General features: G+C 54.9%; 6 protein-coding genes across 6 annotated transcripts; 2 read left to right on the top strand and 4 right to left on the bottom strand.

Moving 5' to 3' along the window:
* Nucleotides 1-1641: 1641 nt before the first annotated feature.
* GUITHDRAFT_113904 (hypothetical protein) lies at nucleotides 1642-3527 on the bottom strand (the record flags this gene model as incomplete). Its single annotated transcript, XM_005826835.1, has 11 exons — nucleotides 1642-1758; nucleotides 2121-2189; nucleotides 2340-2408; nucleotides 2456-2512; nucleotides 2561-2638; nucleotides 2795-2877; nucleotides 2928-2967; nucleotides 3179-3240; nucleotides 3289-3319; nucleotides 3367-3427; nucleotides 3475-3527. 11 exons carry the CDS (start codon nucleotides 3525-3527, stop codon nucleotides 1642-1644), a joined length of 720 nt encoding a protein of 239 aa, XP_005826892.1.
* A 1445-nt stretch (nucleotides 3528-4972) lies between these two features.
* GUITHDRAFT_154262 (hypothetical protein) lies at nucleotides 4973-5467 on the top strand. Its single transcript, XM_005826834.1, has one exon. It carries the CDS (start codon nucleotides 5013-5015, stop codon nucleotides 5388-5390), a length of 378 nt encoding a protein of 125 aa, XP_005826891.1. The 5' UTR covers nucleotides 4973-5012; the 3' UTR covers nucleotides 5391-5467.
* Nucleotides 5468-5787: 320 nt separating this feature from the next.
* On the bottom strand, nucleotides 5788-6216 carry GUITHDRAFT_154261 (hypothetical protein). Its single transcript, XM_005826833.1, has one exon. It carries the CDS (start codon nucleotides 6207-6209, stop codon nucleotides 5835-5837), a length of 375 nt encoding a protein of 124 aa, XP_005826890.1. The 5' UTR covers nucleotides 6210-6216; the 3' UTR covers nucleotides 5788-5834.
* A 2716-nt stretch (nucleotides 6217-8932) lies between these two features.
* Nucleotides 8933-9244, bottom strand: GUITHDRAFT_113903 (hypothetical protein; the record flags this gene model as incomplete). The annotated part of the gene is made up of 1 exon (XM_005826832.1): nucleotides 8933-9244. One exon carries the CDS (start codon nucleotides 9242-9244, stop codon nucleotides 8933-8935), a length of 312 nt encoding a protein of 103 aa, XP_005826889.1.
* A 1375-nt stretch (nucleotides 9245-10619) lies between these two features.
* GUITHDRAFT_164792 (hypothetical protein) lies at nucleotides 10620-14508 on the bottom strand (the record flags this gene model as incomplete). The annotated part of the gene is made up of 8 exons (XM_005826831.1): nucleotides 10620-10710; nucleotides 10851-10920; nucleotides 10997-11079; nucleotides 11126-11191; nucleotides 11242-14034; nucleotides 14177-14269; nucleotides 14312-14423; nucleotides 14474-14508. 8 exons carry the CDS (start codon nucleotides 14506-14508, stop codon nucleotides 10684-10686), a joined length of 3279 nt encoding a protein of 1092 aa, XP_005826888.1. The 3' UTR covers nucleotides 10620-10683.
* Nucleotides 14509-15884: 1376 nt separating this feature from the next.
* Nucleotides 15885-18626, top strand: GUITHDRAFT_164791 (hypothetical protein). Its single transcript, XM_005826830.1, has 7 exons — nucleotides 15885-16245; nucleotides 16308-16440; nucleotides 16586-17300; nucleotides 17560-17615; nucleotides 17968-18063; nucleotides 18277-18361; nucleotides 18554-18626. Exons 1-7 carry the CDS (start codon nucleotides 15971-15973, stop codon nucleotides 18613-18615), a joined length of 1422 nt encoding a protein of 473 aa, XP_005826887.1. The 5' UTR covers nucleotides 15885-15970; the 3' UTR covers nucleotides 18616-18626.
* Nucleotides 18627-20745: the final 2119 nt, after the last annotated feature.

Below are 20745 nucleotides of genomic sequence, written 5' to 3'. Positions count from 1 at the left end.
AAGAATTTAATTTTCACGTTAAATGATTTTGAGTTTTCCCAAAAATCACGAAATTATTCAGAAGGAGTTTCCAAATCACCCCGATCGCAAAAATAAGATCAACAAAGCAGGGTGGGTCATCAAAGTAGGGGTCAATTTGACTGAGTAAGAGAGGGTAGGGGTAGATATCCCCCCGGTTGGGACTAAATGCGTGGCAAGGGGAGTGAGCGAGTGAGCGAGCGAGGGGAGGGAGGGAGGGAGGGAGGGAGGGGAGGGGAGGGAGGGAGACGGAGGGAGGGAGGGAGGGAGGGAGGGAGGGAGGGAGGGAGGGAGGGAGGGAGGGAGGAAGGGAGGGAGGGAGGGAGGGAGATTCTTGTCCCTACTTTGCTGTTTCATAGGATGTGATGATATATTGCAGGATCTTCCAAGAAGCGAAAGAACCATCGAGCATCGAACAAGTTCTAGAACGAGCGAGGAAGAGGAGGAAGGGGTTGCAATGGACGGAGGAGGAGCAAGGGGTGGAAAGAGGAAGGAAACAAATAGATCGTGTTGTTCTTTAGCTTCATTCATACAAAGTCGTATATACAAGAGCGCCTCCTCCCCCTCCTCTTGCCCCCTTTGCCTCCTCTTTTCCCTGCTCCTCCTACTCTTCTCCTTCCGTATTGCCCTGCTCTCTCTCTCTCTCTCTCTCTCTCTCTCTCTCTCTCTCTCTCTCTCCCTACCTCCCTCCACCTCCTCCTCACTTGGCCCCCTTTGTCTTCACTCGGGTTTTGGAGGCCCCCCTGCTTCCTCCTCGCTTGCCGCCGCCTGGACTCTTCCCTGGCCGTTTCCTGCCCTTCGAGCGACTCCGGGGGGGGGGACTTGTCAAGGAGGAGGACGGAGATCGCGACTCTGCCCTCCTCTTCGTCTTCACCTGCCTGCTCCTTCCGCGGGAGTCCAACGACTTCGCCTTGCTCATCCATGCGAGCTTCCGCTGGGAAAAGGTGAGGTTGTGAGGAGGGAGAGAGAAGGGGAGAGAGATTGAGAGAAGGCAAGAATGAGGGAAAGGGCGAAAACGATGATGATGATGATGCTTGTTACAATGACAATGACAATGACAATGACAATGACAATGATGATGTTGACAATGTTGATCATGATCATGATGATGATGATGATGATGTAGATGATGATGATGATGATGATGAGGGGGAGGATGCTCGTGACGATGATGATGATGTAGATGACAATGATGAGACCATGGCGGTGATGGTGGTAATGATGATGACGACGATGATGGTGATAGCGCAGAACAAGGATAGGAGGAGTGACCCATGGGAGGTAAGTATTCACTGCTCACCTCATTGAGCCATATTGCACAGCGGAAGAACAAGAGGACGGTTAAGACTAGGAGGGGGTAAAATATGATGCTTATGTTTCGACGATAATCGAGGAAGAAGTAGAACCTGCAACACTTTTCACCACTACCTTCTCCTCCTCCTCCTCCTCCTCCTCCTCCTCCTCCTCCTCCTCCTCCTCCTGCCCTCCCCCTGCCCTCCTCCTGCCCTCCTCCTGCCCTCCTCCTGCCCCTCCTCTGCTCTTGCCGAGCATCGTCATTTTCATCCAAATCACTGTTTTTCCTCACCCTCTCCCTCCCCCCCTCTCGCACCCCCTCCTCCCTCCTCACCAAACGCCGAAGAGGGAGTGAAAGACAGTGGCGAATTCGACGTAGGCGCAGCCAAACAGAAGGATGAAGGGTCTGTGAGCGCGCTCAATGCTGATCTTATTGAGGGAGAACTCCTGTGGACAGCATAAGCCACGAACAAGGAGCGAGGGAAGGATGAAGAGGATGGGGTGAGAGTAGGAGGATGAAGAGGAGGGGGTAAAGAGAGGGAGGATGAAGAGGAGGGGGTAAAGAGAGGGAGGATGAAGAGGAGGGGGTAAGAGAGGATGCAAGACAAAGGATGATGGAAAGACACAGCTGGTAGAAATGAACATAGCGAGGCAGAAGAAGAGAGGTGGAGTTGGAGGTGGAAACAAAGGCGAATGAGGTGGGCAAGGACAAAAGGAATAGTGAAAGAACAAGGGGCAGGAAGAGGATCAGAAAGGAGATCGGAAAGAGAAGGAAGAGGAAGGGAGAAAAGGAAGAAGAGGAAAACTACCAGGAGCATGAACACAAGGTTCAGGCAGTGGAAGCTGAGGCCCGAGAAAGAGTAGAGCACGCGCTGCATCTGCAGCAGCCAAGAACCAAACCCGTCAAGTTGAGCACCTCGGCCCGTTACCTTCTGCTCCCTGCTCCCTGCTCCCTTCTCCCTTCTCCCTTCTCCCTGCTCCCTGCTCCCTGCTCCCTGCTCCCTGCTCCCTGCTCTTCTCTCACTCACAAGCTGATGAGTCTCGATGTTCCTGCTCCTCCCGTCCTCGACTGCCTTGTTAAGGTAGGGCACCAGCACCTGCTCACTCGTCACCCCCCACAGAAGCAGCCGGTCGGCCATCTTACCAGCCACACGACCACCGTGACCAAGATCGCCATGGGGAACATGATCTCATACAGCACCTGGATGAGGCGAGCTCAGCGCGGCGCTGGGTTGACATCTGCTTTCACCCATAGCGTCTGTTGGAGCCAGCTCCTTCTCCCCAGGTTGACGAACGGAGCGAGCCCGATGATGAAGAAGTAGATGCCCTGACGACAACTGTCAGACGACCCTCTCCTCGTTTCACCTTTCCTTGTCTCTCTTCCCCTCCCCTCCCTTCCCCTCCCTTTCTCCTAAATCCTCTCCTCTTCATCTATTTTGATACTACATCCTCTCTCTCCCTCTCTTCCTCCCCTCCACTTCACCTGACCGACCCAGCTCCAAATAGTGAAGGTTGCGAATAACCAGATGCCACCGTAAGGGACGCAATGTTTCCCCTCATCCACAACTGATCGAGCTGATCAGAAGTAGCTACTTTCAAGGTGATCTCGTTCAAACCGTTGCAGAACTTGTTGTCAGCAGGCCCCATTAAACATCTCTGAGCAGACGAGGTGAGTTGAGGGGAGGGAGGGGAGGGGGGAGGGAGGGGAGGAAGAAGAGAAAAGAAGACGAGGCAAGAGGAAGGGTGAGTTGGAGAGTGAGCGAGAAGATGGGTGGGTGGGACAAGCAAGTATAGGCTGCACAAAGGATCAAGGAAGGAGGATCAGCCCCTCGTGAGATGCACGAAAGGTTCTACAGTTCGTCCTCACATGTGCGATGAGTCCGAGCTCAAAGATCCCAATCGCAAGTCTCAGCAGCCCCAGAGAAGTTCCTGCCAGCCAGGATCATAACATTGCAGCCTTGGCGCGGCCAAGCCAACGGGTGAGGAAAGGAGAGTCGAGCAGTTCGTCCTGCGCCGACCATGTCAACAAATTTCTTATCTTGCATGACAACACACTTGGGAAATCTGTGAAAGTCGGAGAGTCTTCTTCCGCACACCCCTTGATATCGCCAGCAACCTGGTAGGATCTTAGTCAGACGTTCGGATGTACAACTTGCCACTCACTCGTGGACTACAATGCCCAGCACAATGCTTTGCACGACGTAGAAGCGCAGCATTGTGTTTTGTCTTGCTCCGACGGAGGCGTGGGAGGGCTACAGTCTGGTGCTGCTAAAGTCTGCGGTGAGTTCAAAGCGCTGAGTGGACGACGTTCATAACTGGTTTCATCTCATGAGTTACTAATCATCCCTCATGCACAAGTCCTCAGACATACAAGAAGACAGAGATAAGTTAAGGCTATATCTTTTGACTATCGTCATGACAACAGGATTCTCGTAACGACGGAAGATGCAGAGATGCATTGTCTACATGGCCTGAACCTAGGCTGCGTTCCAAAAGTCCTCAGAGCAGACGGCCGAGGGCAAACATTGCGTACAAGATGAAGGAGGATGTATCGGTCATCAGCAACGCATCTTTCATGCCACAACCCTGTTCTATCCTCTCCTCGTTTCGCATCTCCTCATCGCCGCGTCCATGGTATGCAATTCTTGCAGTACTGCGGATCCATTTTGGAGGCGAGGGAGAGATCTCGAGGGGTTAGTACCCTACCCTCTAATTTCCTCTCGTAGACTAAGCTCACAAGGGGTAGTAACCGTTACCTTGAAAATACCGGAAGTCCATTGGGTCCAATGTTCTTTCTAAAGAACATTCCTTCAACAGTTGTGTTCCTTCAACAGAATAGTTCCAATCGGATCCGATCCGGACTGAGACCGTCTCTAGTAGCGGCGGCGGCGGCCAGTGACTCCCGACCGCGGCCCAGTGCCCCTGGCCCGGCCCGCAGTCGGGAGTCACTGGCCCGGCCTATCCTGGAATCCGATGATCGGACCGTCTCAGTTCAGGCAGACGGCGCGGCCCGGCCGCCTCCGAGAGGGCCGGGCCGCCGCCCGGGCCTGGGCCGGGACTCGACTCGTGACTCACTGCCGACCCCGGCCGCCGCCAAGAACGGACTCCGCCGCCGGGCCCCCGGTGACTCGGAGACGGACCCCGGGACGGTCACCGGGCATCCCGGCGGAGTACGGTCCGATGATCATCCGGGCCGGGGACCGGCCACTCAGTCAGGAGTCCCGGCCCCCCCCCGGTCCCCCCCGGCCCGGTGAGGTGCCCGGCCCGGCCCCGGGCGCCGGGGCGGCCGGCACCCGAGAACTTTACTACCCGGCGTTTGAGTTTGACGGTAACTGTAAACGACAACCGGGGACCACTTCTTTACTCAAAGTTAAGTTAAAGATCAGTACGAGGACAATCAGGAGAGAGTAGTCAAGGCTTCTGGACAGTTCGTCCCGGCCAGATGGAAGATTCGAGTCGAGTCGGTGTCAGCCTCCCCCGGTCCACGTGACTCCTGTGAGAAAAGATATCACAAGCCGCTACAACTCAGTTGCAGATTGTGGCCATACGTTGCGAAATCACATTGTTTCAAATCTCTCGCAGCCTCCTCCCCTGGTCGAACGACTTCACTCTTTTCAACACCTCTGCCTCCTACACCTTGTTGAAACATCTTCGGAATACAGTAGATTCGTTCCAGCCAGTTGCGTCACTACTCCACAGCCATGCCTGCTCGCCAGAGTGACTTCGACGTCCTCGCTGTCTCCTCCTCCTCCTTCGACGACCTGGACCTCGTCTCTCTCCCTCATTCCATGTCGAGCTGCTCCTTGTCTTCATGCCAATCTGTGGATTCCGACACCACCGCGTCCTCGGAGTCGTCGGACGAGAGCCAAGAGTTCTATCTCACGTACACGAGGCCTCGGCAGCCGAAGACGGTGGAGGTAGCTACGGGAAGTGAGGCTGAAGGTATGGAACTATCGAGGGGGTGGCCGACACCCTCTAGGGAGAAGCAGCTGCGAGCGCTAGAGCACTGCATAGCGCTACTGAGCAGGCAAGATCGTCCTCGGATAACCAGTGCTGTTGGAACGATACTGGAAATGTGAGTGAAGGACAACGTGTAGATGTTGTAATCTATGTAGCATAATTGAAATTGGTGGATTAAAAGCCCATTTCATCAAACTGTTGCTAATTTTCTGTCGTCTCAAGGCAATGTTTGGATTGTGTTGAATGCAGGGACTGATTGACTGCATACATTTGATAATTTTGTCTTTCTTGAAACAGAGCTCTTGGAAGCGTAGTGCGAAGGGAATTCGCAGCAAATCATCTTTCAACGTGATTTATGTTGACTTTCTACTGTATGCGCTTATTGTTTAGGACGTTAGTATCCCTCCCTGCAATTATAAGCAGTGATCCAAAACGCCACTGTTTCTTACATTGATCTGTTCGAATGCATTCCTTGCAAGACAATCGCAGAATGTATGAGTCTTTACTATTCATTCGTTTCAATTATGCTACATAGATTACAACATCTACACGTTGTCCTTCACTCACATTTCCAGTATCGTTCCAACAGCACTGGTTATCCGAGGACGATCTTGCCTGCTCAGTAGCGCTATGCAGTGCTCTAGCGCTCGCAGCTGCTTCTCCCTAGAGGGTGTCGGCCACCCCCTCGATAGTTCCATACCTTCCGCCTCACTTCCCATAGCTACCTCCACCGTCTTCGGCTGCCGAGGCCTCGTGTACGTGAGATAGAACTCTTGGCTCTCGTCCGACGACTCCGAGGACGCGGTGGTGTCGGAATCCACAGATTGGCATGAAGACAAGGAGCAGCTCGACATGGAATGAGGAAGAGAGACGAGGTCCAGGTCGTCGAAGGAGGGGGAGGAGACAGCGAGAACGTCGAAGTCACTTTGGGCAGTCATTGCGCCAGCACTAGTAGAATCCTCCTAGAAGTTCTTGAGGGGTGGAGAAACAGGATCTAGCAGAGAACGGATGAGGAGCGGTGGCAGGAGAATCTTGGTGCCGCTGACAGGTCGAGGAGGAGAACAAGGGATCTCAAGGGGGTGAAAGAGGCAAAGGAGGCCAAAGAAATCACGAAAACGATTGATTTCGATGAAAGGAGGCTGCATTTTAAAATGATATAGACGTCCACTAGAACCTTCTCGACAAGCTTACAACCAATTCGGTCGGTGGCATGATGCGAGTTTTAACTTCAAGGGCCAAAATGACAGATGGTCAGTCGGCCGGGCGGCCGGCGGGCAAGTTGAAGGCCGGCCCGTTCAAACGGTTGCCGCCGTGCTGAGCGGCTGTGCCGGGTCGCCGGGGCCGAAGAGTGGCCCATGCCGGGTGCAAGTGACTCGCCCGCGGGTGCACTTGAAGTGACTCGCCCGCGGCCCCCCGGTCCGAGTGGTCACCGTCACGGCGTGCAACTGTTGAACCGTTGAACTTCCGTGACTCAGTGACTCGCCCGTTGACCGGCGGGCCCGGCGGAGCAACTTGGCAAGGCAAGTTTAAGTTACCGGGTCAGGGCCCGGACTCCGGACTCCCGCGGCGCCGCAGCGCATGACCGGGTCACTGGCAAGTTCCTAGCCCGGCCTGTCACTGTCACTGAACACTGGCCGCCGCGCGGCGCTTCAGTGCTTCCTCACTTGACTCTGACCCCTGCCAGACTCTTGCCGCTGAGTCGGACGGTCTCCGTTTACGGGGCCAAAGTCTTCAAGTTACGTTAGCCTCCGTAACATGCGGGGGACTCAGTCCCGGATGCACGCCGGTTCAGTGTCCGACGAGTCTGAACACGGAACGTGACGGCGGGCCCGGGGAGTGTTGAGGAGGACGGGGGGAGGTCAGTGGAGCACGGCAGCAGAGGCTGTACATCGATCTGGCTGGACCAAAGAGACAACATGGAGATATCAGCTGGAGCTTTCGAGGGACTAGTATCGGGGCTTCAGTACCTCTACCTTGACCAAAACCAGCTCAGGCTCAACCCTTCCAGCCGGTATCTTTGCCAACTTGGCAACCTGTCAAGGCTGGGCTACCTGGACCTTCATTACAACAACCTCTCTTCTCCCCCGAACGGCATCTTTGATAAATCAGCTCACGACTCTCCCGGCTAGCAGCTTCATCGCAATGTAAAATCTGCAGAGCCTGAGCCTTGAGGGAGACACATGATCCTGTAGATGATGGCTGGAGAGCATTTGGCAGCTGAGACCTATCGCTGTGGGAAGGGAAGGGGTTGTGATCGGCCTGCTGGTTTCTTAATGAGAGATCTCATGCGTTCCTGAGCTCTACGTCGGAAATTCCTCGGTGTTTGTCAGGGGAGCTCAATGCAGGATGCGCTCTCAGGTCTTGTGCACGCGATCATTGCATCCTGCCGTGGTTAAACCAGCATGCAACTTGCCAGTGGAATCGTCAAGGGCTTGCTAGGAACAGGCGACAACAGCGGAAAGCACATTTCTACAAGGAAATCAATCAGCTGTTTACTTCATTCATTGATCGTGTTTTTGTACATCACATTGGAATATGATCGTTGTTAGAGTGAGTTTAAAAGAATCATGACTGTGCCGTTTGTGTTACAACCTGAGCCATTCCCCCGTGGCCGTTTTTATCCTCGGCTTTTCTTCTCTTGAGAGCAAATGGATGGAATGTTGAAGGGCACTGAGCAGTTTGAGCTTGAAAGACGGCACAGCAGTGCTGCTAGCTCCTTCTTGCTGTGATGGTAGGTGAGACGGGAGGACGTCTTTGCATGCATCGGGGTCCGAAGTTGCAGGTCTGGTGGACAATCTCAGAGGCCTTCCGTCTCTGAGCAGCGCAGCTCCAGTCTGCCATGAGTGGTCGGCATGGTGCCCATTGAGCATGAGAGAGTTGTGTCCTTCCTCTGATACAGCATGCGCGTTGTCTGTCCTGACCATCGCCTCTTCGCTTCCCGTTCTCGTTTCCTCCTGTTCCGTATCATCGTGATAACGCTTCCCCTGGAAATGACCCACCCCCCTCACAGAAGCCATCAATCTTGTGCAATGAAGGCATCGATATTTTCTAAGTCTTTTCATAATAGAAATGGCGGTGCTCCTAACCCTTGCGTTGTTTTTTTCTACCCCACCCCCACGATCTTAAGACGTTCAACTGCCTCGTGATTTTACTCCGGGTAAGTAACGTGACTTTAACAATCAATTCATGACCGGCCTTATCCTCGTTTCTGCAGCTTCATCTGTTTCGAGCCCGCCTCACCATGTTTTCACGATCCAGCCTGCATGTGTCAGGCCCGGCTGATCGTTCTCTGTAGGGGGCGACATGGCAGGACTGGGGGTGGGGAGAGCGATCATTCCTTACAGCTGCAAGCAGGTGAGACGATGCCGTCTTTCAGAGAAATGCTCATTGAGATTATGCTTGAGGGTGTTTCAGCTGGTCTGTAACATGTGAAACAAGCAATAGGCTTGTGTTCATGGGCTTCCAGCCAGGCATCCCCTGAAGATCATATCAATCAATGCGTTCTGAACAAGAGAGAAAGATGACAAACATCCCTTTTCTACAGATTGATTTCTTTATTTGCGATACTATACAATATTGCACAACGAGAGAAAAAGCTCTTCTAATCAATAACTAATGCACAGAGACATAAATATGTGTGTACGCGGGTTCCTTCTTCGGATCACAATTGAATCAGCTCTCCTGTTGCCCCGTAAATCTCAGGTTTCTCTGGGCGCGTGAGCAACTCAATGCAATGCCGGAGAGCTCTGAGCTGCTTGTCTCTGCTTGGACACGGCAAAGCCACATCCCTGTCTTCATCCTGGGACTGCAAAAGCCTGTGCAGGTTCGCCATGGTCTGTCCACAAGACTCGTCGACAAGAGGGGAGTTGAGGTAGGAGGAGCACGATGAGGTCGTGTTGGACACAAAGGGAGCAGCCTCGAATTCGTCGACCAACTGGGAGTCAAGAGACAAGGGAGCAAAGTCGTCCTGCATGCTTTCTGGGGAAGGCGTACCGAGAAGGAATCTGGGTGTTCTTGTGAGAGGACTGATCCCTCAGGAGGTTGGTTCCAATCAGGAGGAGGAGATGAGGATGGTGGGAGAGTGTCTATCGCGAGGACGAGACTGGTGAAGCATCCCTAGATGTAGGGGATCAAGGGGCAATGCGAAGGGGGCGCCAAAGTGATGTCAGCCTTGCATCCTTTGAAACACGAAAACACGTTTTTTCGAGTTTTCAGATCTCCACTGTCTCCCTCCATGATACCATGATAGTTTACTTAACATCCCTCCAGTCATCATTTCGTGACCTTAAAAAGAAAGAAAACCCCCTTTGTCCCTAGTAAACTAGTCCAATAAGGTACCACCCTCCCCCTCCTAGGTCAAATGCGTACTCCAGACCCTGACCTACCGGTCCCGAGATTCACGCATCGAGCACGCTCAGACATGATGATTACCTTGACTCGCCCAACACGTTTTGCTTCCACCGATGCCAAACCGTGAAGGTGCCCGGCAACTTTGACTTGCCCTTTCAAGTAGAATGGCCACCAGTCGGAAGGGGTGGATATACTCATGCCGTCGGCATGTACTACAGCTTCCGCCCGGGCCGCGTTTGTTACCGACGGCCGCCACTCTCTGCCGGGTCATCAATGGCACGGGAGGCCGCTAAAATGTCTTTGCTCCAGGCTAGGGCCTTTTTCAACTGACGGTCACCCGCCGCCGGGTGGAAGAGTCTTCATCTCCCAACAAATCTCACGGATGAGCGAAGGTTTATATGTTTATCTAGGCAGGCTCCGACGGAGCACCGGCGTCACAGGCTGCCGCAGTTGCCGTGTACGATGCGCCTGCTGCCGGCCTCATCGCCGGGCGGGCCCCACGCTTGCCAGGTGGCTTTTACAGCGGCCGGTGCCAGGTTTACTCAAGGTTAAGCTAACTTTGAAATCCGAGCCTTTGAGTACGAGGACAATGATCATCAGGCCCGGCGTTGGGGGGGAGACTCGGCGGGCGGGGGGAGACCCGTCACTCGGACTCGGCCACCGGGCCTCCGAGGAGGCTTCACAGTGTCCGATCGCACAGGCTCGGTGGCAACGGAGCCTTGAAGGATGAAAATCCAACTGACGAGGACCGTAACGCTAGGCTATCACACTAGACTCTCCGTGAAGACCATTGGGCCTGGCTCCGGCGCCGTGCCCCGGGATCCGATGATCGGACTCGGAGTGACTCGGACCCGCCGGCGCATAACGGACTCCGCACACAAGCCTGTCGGACCTCAAACCTTCACTGAAGCACGGCAGCGCACATAAAATTGCTGGTATGCGACTGAGCCGGCAGATATAAACGATCGCTCAACCCCTTCAACTTCTTACAACGTCGAAAAAAAAATGAGAAAATTTCCAACTACATGTATTGCTACAATCAGTCTCGCGCATCCGATCAGATCACTGCATGAGCCTGTTAATCTTCTCCTGTCATCAAACAATCATGTCAGTTTTCTGCCCCTCTCGCCTCTCTGCTTCCGTTCCCCTGAATTCTCCCCAACGTCCTCACACAGACCCAATGAGGCCTTCTCTCCGTCTTCTTGTCCTCGTCCTCTTGTTTATGTTACCTGCTGGTCTGGCGGCAGGGAAGCGAAAGTTTGTTGCAACACTTCTGAAACTCCTGGAGTTGTTTGAAACCTACAGCAAAGCAAGGACAGTCACCCAGCAGCGATCCTTCCTCCTCCCTCCTTCCTCTCCTCTTCCTCTTCCTCACATTCTGAAGATCTTGCGAATCCGCTCTGTCACCTCCTCGTCAACCGTCTCCGTCTCCAGGATCGCAACCATGACCTGGATGACCTGCAGGGCGGATGAGCTGGCACGCATGCATGGAAGAATGAAGTACCTTTGGAAGCAGCGGCTGCAGAGCCGGCTCTCCTCGCTCCACCATGGAGCACAGCCTTCCATGTACCTGCATCACGGAGCATCAGCAGCGGGAGGGAGGGCAACGGGGATGTCGACCTGGACTCCCTCCTCCTTATCTCCCGTCACCGGTAGGTAGTGCACAAACTGGGTAATGGCCGCGTTCCTGTCCTCCATGTGCTGAGCTTGAAACTCGATCACCTTTGCTAGCGCGCTGACGGCATTGTCTGTGGCGTACACGTTGCTGTCCTCCCTCGCACTCGGGTGGTTCAGGTTGTCATACAGGCACTGCAGAACCTGAGCTGCATTCTGCCCGAACACGCTCCCTCCGTACTGTGCGCAGATGCCGAGCCCGTACACTGCCGCCTGCCTCACTTCCGAGTTCCTGTCCTTGCTGAACTGGACGAGGGCTGGTAGGAGTTGCGGCATGTACGTCCGCCCGTGCTCGCCGAGGTTCTCCAAGAGCTCGTCGAAGATGCAGATGCCGATGCGCTGGTGGGTGACGACGGGGGAGGACACGAGGGTGCCGAAGACCTCCACGTACTTGGTGAAGGCAGCGTGCACGGCCTCCGCATGATGCTTCGTGAGGGTCCCAATGTTGGAGGAGATGGACTCGAGGAGATCGTTGTCCCTGTCCGCCTCGAGCTCCTGGTTCTCAGCATCGTCGTCGTCAAAGTCCTCGTCCTTCCTCGCCTTCTTCCTCTTCTCGCATCTCTCAATCACTTCGTTCAGCACCGTGTGCATCGCCACCAGCACCTCCACCACCATCTCGGGCGACCCCAGGCAGCCGTCGCCCCCGAACGTCATCGACTCGTTGAGCGATTCCATCATGGCGAGTTGGACGTCGGGCTCGGGCTCCTCCTTGATCATGGCCACGAGCTTCTGGAACACCATGTCGCTCAGCCCCTTGACAAACGTCTGGTTGCAGAGCCCGTTCCTCATGCTCGAGATCGCGCAGTCGATCAGCTCCGGCATGAGGGAGGCCGCGGCCGTCCGGACTTCTTCCGAGTAGATGAAGGCGAGGAGGGGGACCATGAGTCGAGCCACCTGCTCGAGGAAGGGGAACATCCCTTCCTTCAGCTCCGCGAAGTAGCAGACGAGCATGTTGCATGCAGTCGACTTCTCCTCCAGCGCCGCTGTCTTGAGCGCGACCTTCTTCGCTCCCTCCTCCGTCTGCACCACGACGGTCGTGATGCCCTCCTCCTCCTCCTCCTCCTCCTCAGCATCGTCCAGAACCTGATCGTCGGCTTTGATGCCCGCGGAGTTGAGCAGCGGGGGCATGACAACACTGAGGTACGGGATGAAATCGTGCTTGAGAGCCTTGGCTAGCCTTCCCCACACCTGCAGGAGGTAGGAGATCTGCGGGTCGTCCGGGTCCAGCGCTGCCGTCTGGGTGTTGAGGAACTGATCGATGACTTCCTTGGCGTCAGCGATGAAAACTTCCTTGCCGACGGCGATGCCGATGAGGGAGATACACTCCATCGCCTTCCCTCGCAGCATTCGCTGCTCCTTGTGCACGCAGTTGCGCAGGATGTCCTTGAGCACCGGCATGATCCCCCCGTAGAAGGGCTTGAACTGCTCCTGCACGCAGTCTGCCACGGAGGCGATAGCGGTGATCGCCTGCTCCTGCACGATCCTGACTCCGCCCATAAGCAAGTGGAGGAGCTTGCCCAGCAGGCCCTCGAGGTACGGCTGGACTGTGTCCTTCTTGCAGTCCTCAGTGAAGTTGATCACCGCGGCCGCCGCGTGCGACTGGACCCGCGGGTTTGCGTTGTCGTCCATGACGGTGATAAGGGCCGGAAGCACAACAGCATGGTACCGCTCCTGCAAGTCCGGGCCGAGGTCAGTCTCAAGCTGGCCCATGGCGTTGATCGCCGCCCAGCGGACTCGGGGATGAGCGTCGGAGAAGCACTGAGCGGTCTGCATGACGATGCTCTCCAGGTGCTGCTTCATCTGCTTCTGACAGCCCTCGGCAATCTGCGCGATGCAGGTGAGGGCCGCGTGCCTGTACTTCCAGTCCTGGTGAGTCATGAAGGAGGGAAGGAGATCCTGCCGGAAGGCTAGGCCGAAGACAGTCTTGCCGCCGAGCGAGAGCGCAAGGCGGTCGAGCGCGTCCTTGCCCACGTCAAGGGAAGTCAGCTCAGTGTCGTCGTCGTCGTCCGTGGTCGAATTCCAGGCGTGCATGTCAACTTCCTCCACAGTGAGCATGAGCTGCAGTGCAAGGGGGACCATGTTGTCAAGAAAAATCTTCTGTTTCCTCATCATTGCAGGTGCCTGCTCTGCCAGCGTCACCAGGAGCTCCACTGCAAGGAATCGCGTGTCCTCCTCCAGGTTGTTGGCCGTGGCGATCTGAAACGCCAGCTGGATCAGAGAGTCGAGGTGCCTCCTGAAGAACTTCGGCGCCTCCTCTGCCATGGTGATGAACTCTTCAAGTGCAATCCTTGCCGAGTCCTGATCGTTCTCGTTCAACAGGCCAGTCAGCACCTGGCACATGGTCGGGATCACTTCCTGGAAGTCAGAGACTTGCTCTTCGTAGGAGGAGAAGGCCTGCACTATGCTCCCAGTGGCGCTGAGGGCAGCTAGACGAACGTCCTTGCTCTCGGGGTCCTGCAGGGTCTGAGCGCAGAGCATCTTTACGTGGTTCACATTCTGCTGGAGAGCGTCACTGGCAGAGAAGGCAAGACGGGTAAGGATCAGCATGGCGGACTCGCGCAGGTGAGCTGCTGGGTTCTTTGCGCTTTCAAAGAGGAACGGGAACAGCTCGGGCCAGGATTCAGTCTCGGACTCAAAGATCATGGCGGCGACCTCCCCCGTAGTGTCCGCCAGCTTCTTCCTGTTAGAAGCCGAGGGTTCATGCTGCACGCAGTGGATGAGGGTGTGCTTCACGCCCGCCTGCGCAGATGGTGAGGTAGGAAGGAAGGAGTCGAAGGGGAGCGGAGGAGGAAACGGGAGTAAAACACCGAGGAGGAGGGAAGAGACAGGAGAGGTGGCAAGGGAAGAGCAGAGGAGATATGGGGGATGGAGATGTAGAGACCTTGGTCTCAGGGCTGAGCTGCTGGAAGAACTGTTCTGTGACACGCTTGCGGAACATGATGATGGTCAGGCTTCGTACCATCTCATCCTCGGACTGCCAGCCTGTCATGCACTGGGGGGGAGGGGAGTCACGTACCATCTGCATCGTGCTGCAGAGCAGAGGCGCCGCTCGCTCTGGCTGAGCGCACAGCTGCTCGAAGCTCGCTTCTGATATCTTTCTGGCCTCGTTGGAGGGGTCCATAAGCCCCCTGTGTGAGGAGTCGTGAGGGAGGGAAGGAGGACGAGAAAGGCCAAAGACCTGATGAGCTGCTCGAACTGCGCTCGGTCATCCATCGTTCCTCTCCCTGCCTGTCAATCGCGTTCAGAAAGAATCCCGTCCTGATCAGCAGCAAGAGGGCGGGGATGGCCAGAACTTGCAAGTGCATGCGGAGAGATGATGGAGGCTAAAGCTGAGCATAGAAGGCGAAAGCAGTTGAAAGTGTAGGGATCAGCAAAATGTGATGCAAGCGATGGTTCGAGCAAGTAAAACTACCGACTGCGACCCTCTCGGGCGGGGTGTTCAATAAGAAATGGCTGATTGCAATCGAATGCCGGCGGCAGGGGATGCAGCAAGGAGGATGCACTAGAAAGCGGATCGGAGGTGAACTAGAGCAGGTGGTTGAGAGATATTATTGCCAAGGAGCGGGGGGAGGGAGCGGTGCAGCTGGAAAGGAAGGAGGAGAGGAGGAGGAGGAGGAGGAGCGTCAGCAGCCTCTGCATGCGGCGCCGGGGTTCACGTGCCCTCCGGGCGGGAAGCAGAACTAGCGAAGTATTACTCAACTAGCCTAACAAGATTTTAGTTACATAGAAATAATTATAGTGACTAAAGTTTATCAATATAAAAGAAATTTTTGTCAACTCTGTACATTGGACATGTCAAAGTTGAGTGAAGTTAACGGTACTACTAGGGTTCGAGTGGCACCCGCCGTTGCCAGAGCCGGCGGGCCGGCCGGCCGGCGTGTGGACCCACCGGTCATCTCATCTGGAAAATGGGAGGTAGGGTACTAAAGGAGGGGTGATTTGAACTTTTTTCACCATACCAGACCACCGGTCCTATTGCCTTAGTACCCTACCCTTTGGCCTACATCTACCCTACCCTGAGCAATATACCCCACCCACCATCATCCAGACGTCGCCCAAGGCAACCATGGCTGACCACCCACCCCTGAGAAACAAAAACATTTCTAATTACCCGGTATAAAGTCTGTCAGGCCTGGGAAATGAGGGGGTGAATAGACCCAAGGAGCGGACAGAGGGGGTGGGGGTACTGCCCCTTGTCGAAACTCCCTTGGGTACCTGCGGCCATGGCGAACACAACTTGTTCGAGATGGTTGCGGGCCATGAACCGCCTGCGAATGATTGGATTGGGCTGATCATACGATGATTTTCAATACAAGACACATTTCATGATGTTTTGTTGTGAGCACGATAAAAGTTCTGTGTGCAGCAGGATATTTCTTTGTGTCCTCCTCGTAAACATGTATGATTCGATGCCATCCCGTCCAGCCAAGTGTTCCTTTCGATCTTTCCGTCCACATCCCTGCTGACTGATTGCATACCAATGATTGATTGTGCTCTGACCGATAACTCTGTCTATCGCGATGCTGCCTATGCTGTTTGCTGGTCAAGAGACGCTCCGAAAGAATGATTGTTCGTCTGACTTTTTCCCCAGAACAGTCTGCCATCGGTGCATGAGATTTGATTGTCACCGTGCATAGACCAGATCTCTTCTTGAGGGTAGACAACTGGAGACATCATGATCAGGAGTGCTCGGACAATCGTCAGCAGCGTCTTAGTCGTACAGGCCTTGGTGTATCCGGCAGACTTCGCAGAGGCCTTTCAAACCGGCTCCTTCCTTGCGGCAAAGAGACCTCTCCCTCTTCCAGCTCGATCACTTTTCGAGAGGAACCTGCACAGTGTCAAGCATGCAACGAGCTTGAGGAGGCCATGCGCGGTCCAGCTCACGTCCCAAGTCGACCTCCTGCCAGCTGTCGCTCCGGCCCTTCAGGCCGTCCTCGGAGGCGTTTCAAGGTATCTGCTCCCTCCTACATCTGCTCCCTCCTACAGGCGCATGTGCTGACTCGCCATGGCAGCTTGTCTGGGGCAGCCGTTCTCTGTGGTGTCGTTGCCTTCCATGAGGCAGGGCACTTCCTTGCAGCTAAGGTTCAGGGTATCAAGATCAATGACTTCTGCATCGGGTTTGGTCCCAAGGTGTTTGGGTTCAAGGTATGCATGCTTCTTGCTGCTCTTGCTTCTCCTGCTGCTGCAGCTGCCGCTGCTTTTCTTGCCGCTTGCCCTCATTCGTTTGTAATCACCCCTCCTCTCTCCTAACCTCCCTCATCTTCGTGTTGCTCATGCCTGTGCCTTGCAGGACCGGGACGGCGTCGAGTACTCCCTCCGGCTCCTGCCGCTCGGAGGATACGTCTCCTTCCCCGAGGCCCAACCCGTCTCGAGCGAGATGGAGGGACCGGGATCGCGATCAGACGACGAGAAGGCAGAGGAAGAGGACGGGAGGCCAGCTGTAAAGTACGACATCGATGACCCTGACCTGATTCAAAATCGTCCTGCCCTCCAGCGAGCGTTCGTGATCTCAGCCGGCGTCCTGTTCAACATGCTCCTGGCATGGGGAGCGATCTTCGGCTCAGTGACGTCCAACGGAGTCGCGATCCCTGTGCTGGACCGAGGGGTTGTGGTGTCGTCGTTGGTGGACGGGAAGGGAGCAGGAGCGAGGTACGGCATGAAACCCGGAGACATCATAGTGGAGATTGACGGCAAAGACATCGGAAAGAGCGAGAAGGCCGTGGCGGAGCTGGTGCAGGCAGTCAAGAAGAGCAGCGGCAGAAGCATGAAGTTCGTTGTGAAGAGGGCGGAGGGGCTGGTGCCACTGGACGTCACGCCCGACAGGGTCAGGAGCGGAGATGGTGTGATCGGAGTCAAGCTCGGGCCCAACGTGATCGTCAGCAGCAACGCAAAGCCCAAGGGTGTTGCGGAGGCCGTGGTGATGACGAACCAACAGTTTGTAACCCTCACGTCGGAGACTTTCTTTGGGTTCGGAAAGCTCTTCACGCACTTCAAGGATAGTGTGGGTGAGTTGAACCAATCTTGCTCTCCATCTTTATCTTCGTTTTTCTCTGTTTCCTTCCTCCCTCCCTCCCTCCCTCTCACTCACTTTCCTTCTGCCTTCCTGCCTTGCATTGTGCCCCACTTCCTGCTTTTCTTTCTGCCTTTCATCCTCAGTCGCTCTTTCTGTCCGTCCTGTCATATCATGATTGTTCTTTGTTGTTGAATGTAGCCTTTTCCCCTCGTCCCCTCCTTCTGTCTGTTGTTGTTCACCTTCCACTCCAGGCAATCTGGCAGGTCCAGTTGGCGTGATGCAGATGGGAGCGGAAGCAGGCAAACAGGTGAGAAGGGCAACCTGAAATTGAGAGCTCGAGAAGGGAGGAGAGGGTAGGGGAGAAGGGGGTGGAGAGAGTCACGGTACGAGACGATGAGAGGAGGGAGGCACTTCGTGGCAAGATGGGAAGAAAACCAATGAACTAGGGCAACGGCCATGGTAAAGAAACGGAAATTGCCACTAGAGAAGTAGAAGGGTTGACGATTGAAAGAGGAGCAGGAGCAGGAACAGGAACAGAGTTAGGAGCAGGAGCAGGAACAGGAACAGAGTTGGGAGCAGGAGCAGGAGCAGGAGAGGGGCAGGGGCAGGAGCAGTAAGGAGTCGATCAACTGCCGGTCGAGGGCTGAGACAAAGGGCAGGGAACCATCCTTGCCTTCATCGCCCTCATCTCCATCAACTTGGGCATCATGAACGCCCTTCCCATCCCTGCGCTGGACGGAGGGCAACTGGTGATGGTGAGAGATTAGATATGTCAAGCTCAATGTGCCAACACGCTCCCTTGCCCCTTTCCCTTCCTCTGCCCCTTCCCCTCCCAACACTCCTATCGTTTCTCTTCCGCCTCTGCCTCCTGCTCTTCCTTCTCCTTTCTTCTCCTCCTCCTCCTCCATCTTGTTTCCTGGTTGTCTCTGTGCGATCTGCTGCTCGCAGTCTGATCTTCTCCTCCTCAGGTTCTGGTGGAGGCCATTCGTCGTCGCCCCCTCAACTCGGAAGTGACGCGGACAGTGAACGGCGCTTTCCTGGCGATTCTTCTCGGTGAGAGCAGGAGGATCAAGAACAGGACGAGGAAGAGTGAGAGGAGGGGAAGGGGTGGAGAAAGGGGGGGTGGAGGGGAAGGGAGGAGGAGGAGGAGGAGGAGGAGGAGGAGATGGAGGACGCGTCATTCCGAAGCATGCGAGAGGAGGTGGAAGGGAATGTGGCGTCTCGTTTGACAAGCGCTTGCTACAGGGGCATCTCTGACCCTTCTCGTCGGGGACCTTGAAAGATTAATACCAGCAAGCTTGAAATGAATGATCTCTTCAAGTCTTACCCCCTCCCCCCCCCCCCCCCGCTACCTTCCATCGATCTTGTATGGTCGTCACTGTAAACTTCCTTGCTCTTCATCCTCCACTCTCCATCATTCCACACGTCAAGTTCTCATCAACATCTGTCCTGCTGTTGTTTTCATCAAAGTACATGCCGGGCATCAACATTTCAACCACAACTCTTGTCCACTCAACTCGTGTGTACGGCTTATCTACACCATAGTTTCTATCAGCATCGTCCGTTCCAAGCCGATGGCTTGTTTCTACCACCAGCTTCTCCTTCCCTTTCACGCTCTCCTCTCCTCCATTCGTCTCACAACTCCAAGGTGAAGGAGGAGCACGGCGAAGAAACATCTGCATCAGAGTAAGCATCCATCCTTTCCACCTCCTCTCTCTCTTCCTCCCCCTCCCTATTCCTCTTCCTCCCTGGTTCTTCACAATCTCACTTCTCCCTTCACCCCCTCTTCTCCTCTTCCCCTTTCCCCTGTTCCCCCTTTCCCTCTGTCCCGCCTCTTCCTCCTCCCTCCCATCGTTTCCTCCCCTCCCATCACTTTGACACATCGTTGTTGAACTGAAGTTGGTTCACTTCCATAGTCCTGCTCCACTCCAGTCAGAACCCCTCACGTCGGCTCTTCCCAGCTCTTGATCATCCAACCTCAACCCCCTGCACACCCTCCTGCCACTTTCCGACTCGAGCCCCCATTGTTCCTTCGTCCTCCTCCTTGAAACTACCTCTACTCCCCCTCCCCCTCCCTCCTCCTACTCCTTGCTCTCTCCCACCCCCTCCCCCTCCTCCTCCTGATCCTCATTCTGTCCTCCTCCCCATCCTCTCCATCGCTCCTCGCCACTCACCCGCTCCTGAAGCAGCTCGAGAGCGAGTCCAGCCAGTGCGGGCGGACGCGCCATACCATCTCCCTGCCCTGATACAAGTCACAGGATATGAGAAGCAGAGCGAGAGCTGGCAGAGAGCAGATGGAACAGACAGGAAGAAATTTTCAGGACGAAGGGATCGAAGACTTGGGAGGATACATCACGGGTTGAACCAATGCAGAGACGGATGAAGGAAAGAGCGGAGGGAGGCAACAAGAGAAAAACCAAGAACGAAAGAGCGCGGAAAGAGTGTAGGAGCGTCCGAGAGAAAGGAAGAAAACGAAAGAGGGGAAGGGAAACCGGAGGAGGGAGGGCTGCAGAGAGGAGGAGAGAAAGTGATAACGTACCTGGCTGTCCTCAAAGAGTACAGTGACCCAGGGGTTCGACTGCCGGCTGTCCGTGCTCGTTGACTCTCTTCCTCCTTCCTCCTCGGCTCCAGCGCCGTCAGGGGAGAGGATGCAATACTTGATGCCTGCAGGAATGAGGTCTGAGGAAGAGAAAAAAGGTGTGGAGACCCGAAGAGGAAGGGACAGGGACAGAGACAGCGACATGGACAGGGACAGGGACAGGGACAGGGAGTTCTGAGCGACCTTGGATGAAATATATCTTGGAAGAGAGTTTGAGCCCTTGATGGCAACGGAGGGGAGTGCCGATTCTGCGTGGAGTAGTCAAAGAGGAACAAGAGGATGGGAAGACGAGGAAAGGGGAGAAGACAAACACAAACACAAACGAAATGAAAAAGGAAGAACAAAGATAGAAACATGAAGTGAGGAAACAACAACAAAAGAGCGAGAGGTCGGAGAAGGAGTAAAGGAAAGAAAGAAGTGGCAGCGGAAATAGAGGGGGAGGTCTGCAATAGCGGGAGAAGCAGAGTCGGTCTACCTTCCAGCTGGAGTTATCGCAGCTCGCTGACGCATGTTGTGTTTTTCTATCTTCTTCAGACAAAAATGTCAGGGCAGATAAGCGAAAAATGCAAAGGAAGACGAGGGATGAGCGAGAGGTATGGAAAGAGTGACAAGCAAAGGAGGAGGAGGAGGAAGAGAAGGAGGAGGAAGAGAAGGAGGAGGAAGAGAAGGAGGAGGAGGAGGAGGAGGAGGAGGAGGGGGGGGTAGGGGGGGGGAAGATCATTGAACGGGGGGAACGGTAGTCTTTACGTTCTTGAAAACTTTTAGAACATCCTCGGTGAAATGTCCTGGGGGGGGAAATAAAAAACAAAAACTCTGATGCTGAAGAAATCAGTACTCC

This window comes from Guillardia theta, assembly GCF_000315625.1.
Source record: "Guillardia theta CCMP2712 unplaced genomic scaffold GUITHscaffold_71, whole genome shotgun sequence".
In the NCBI taxonomy this organism is placed as follows: domain Eukaryota; class Cryptophyceae; order Pyrenomonadales; family Geminigeraceae; genus Guillardia; species Guillardia theta.
The sequence above is the reverse complement of the archived record's forward strand: the minus strand, read 5'-3'. Positions and strand labels throughout refer to the sequence as shown.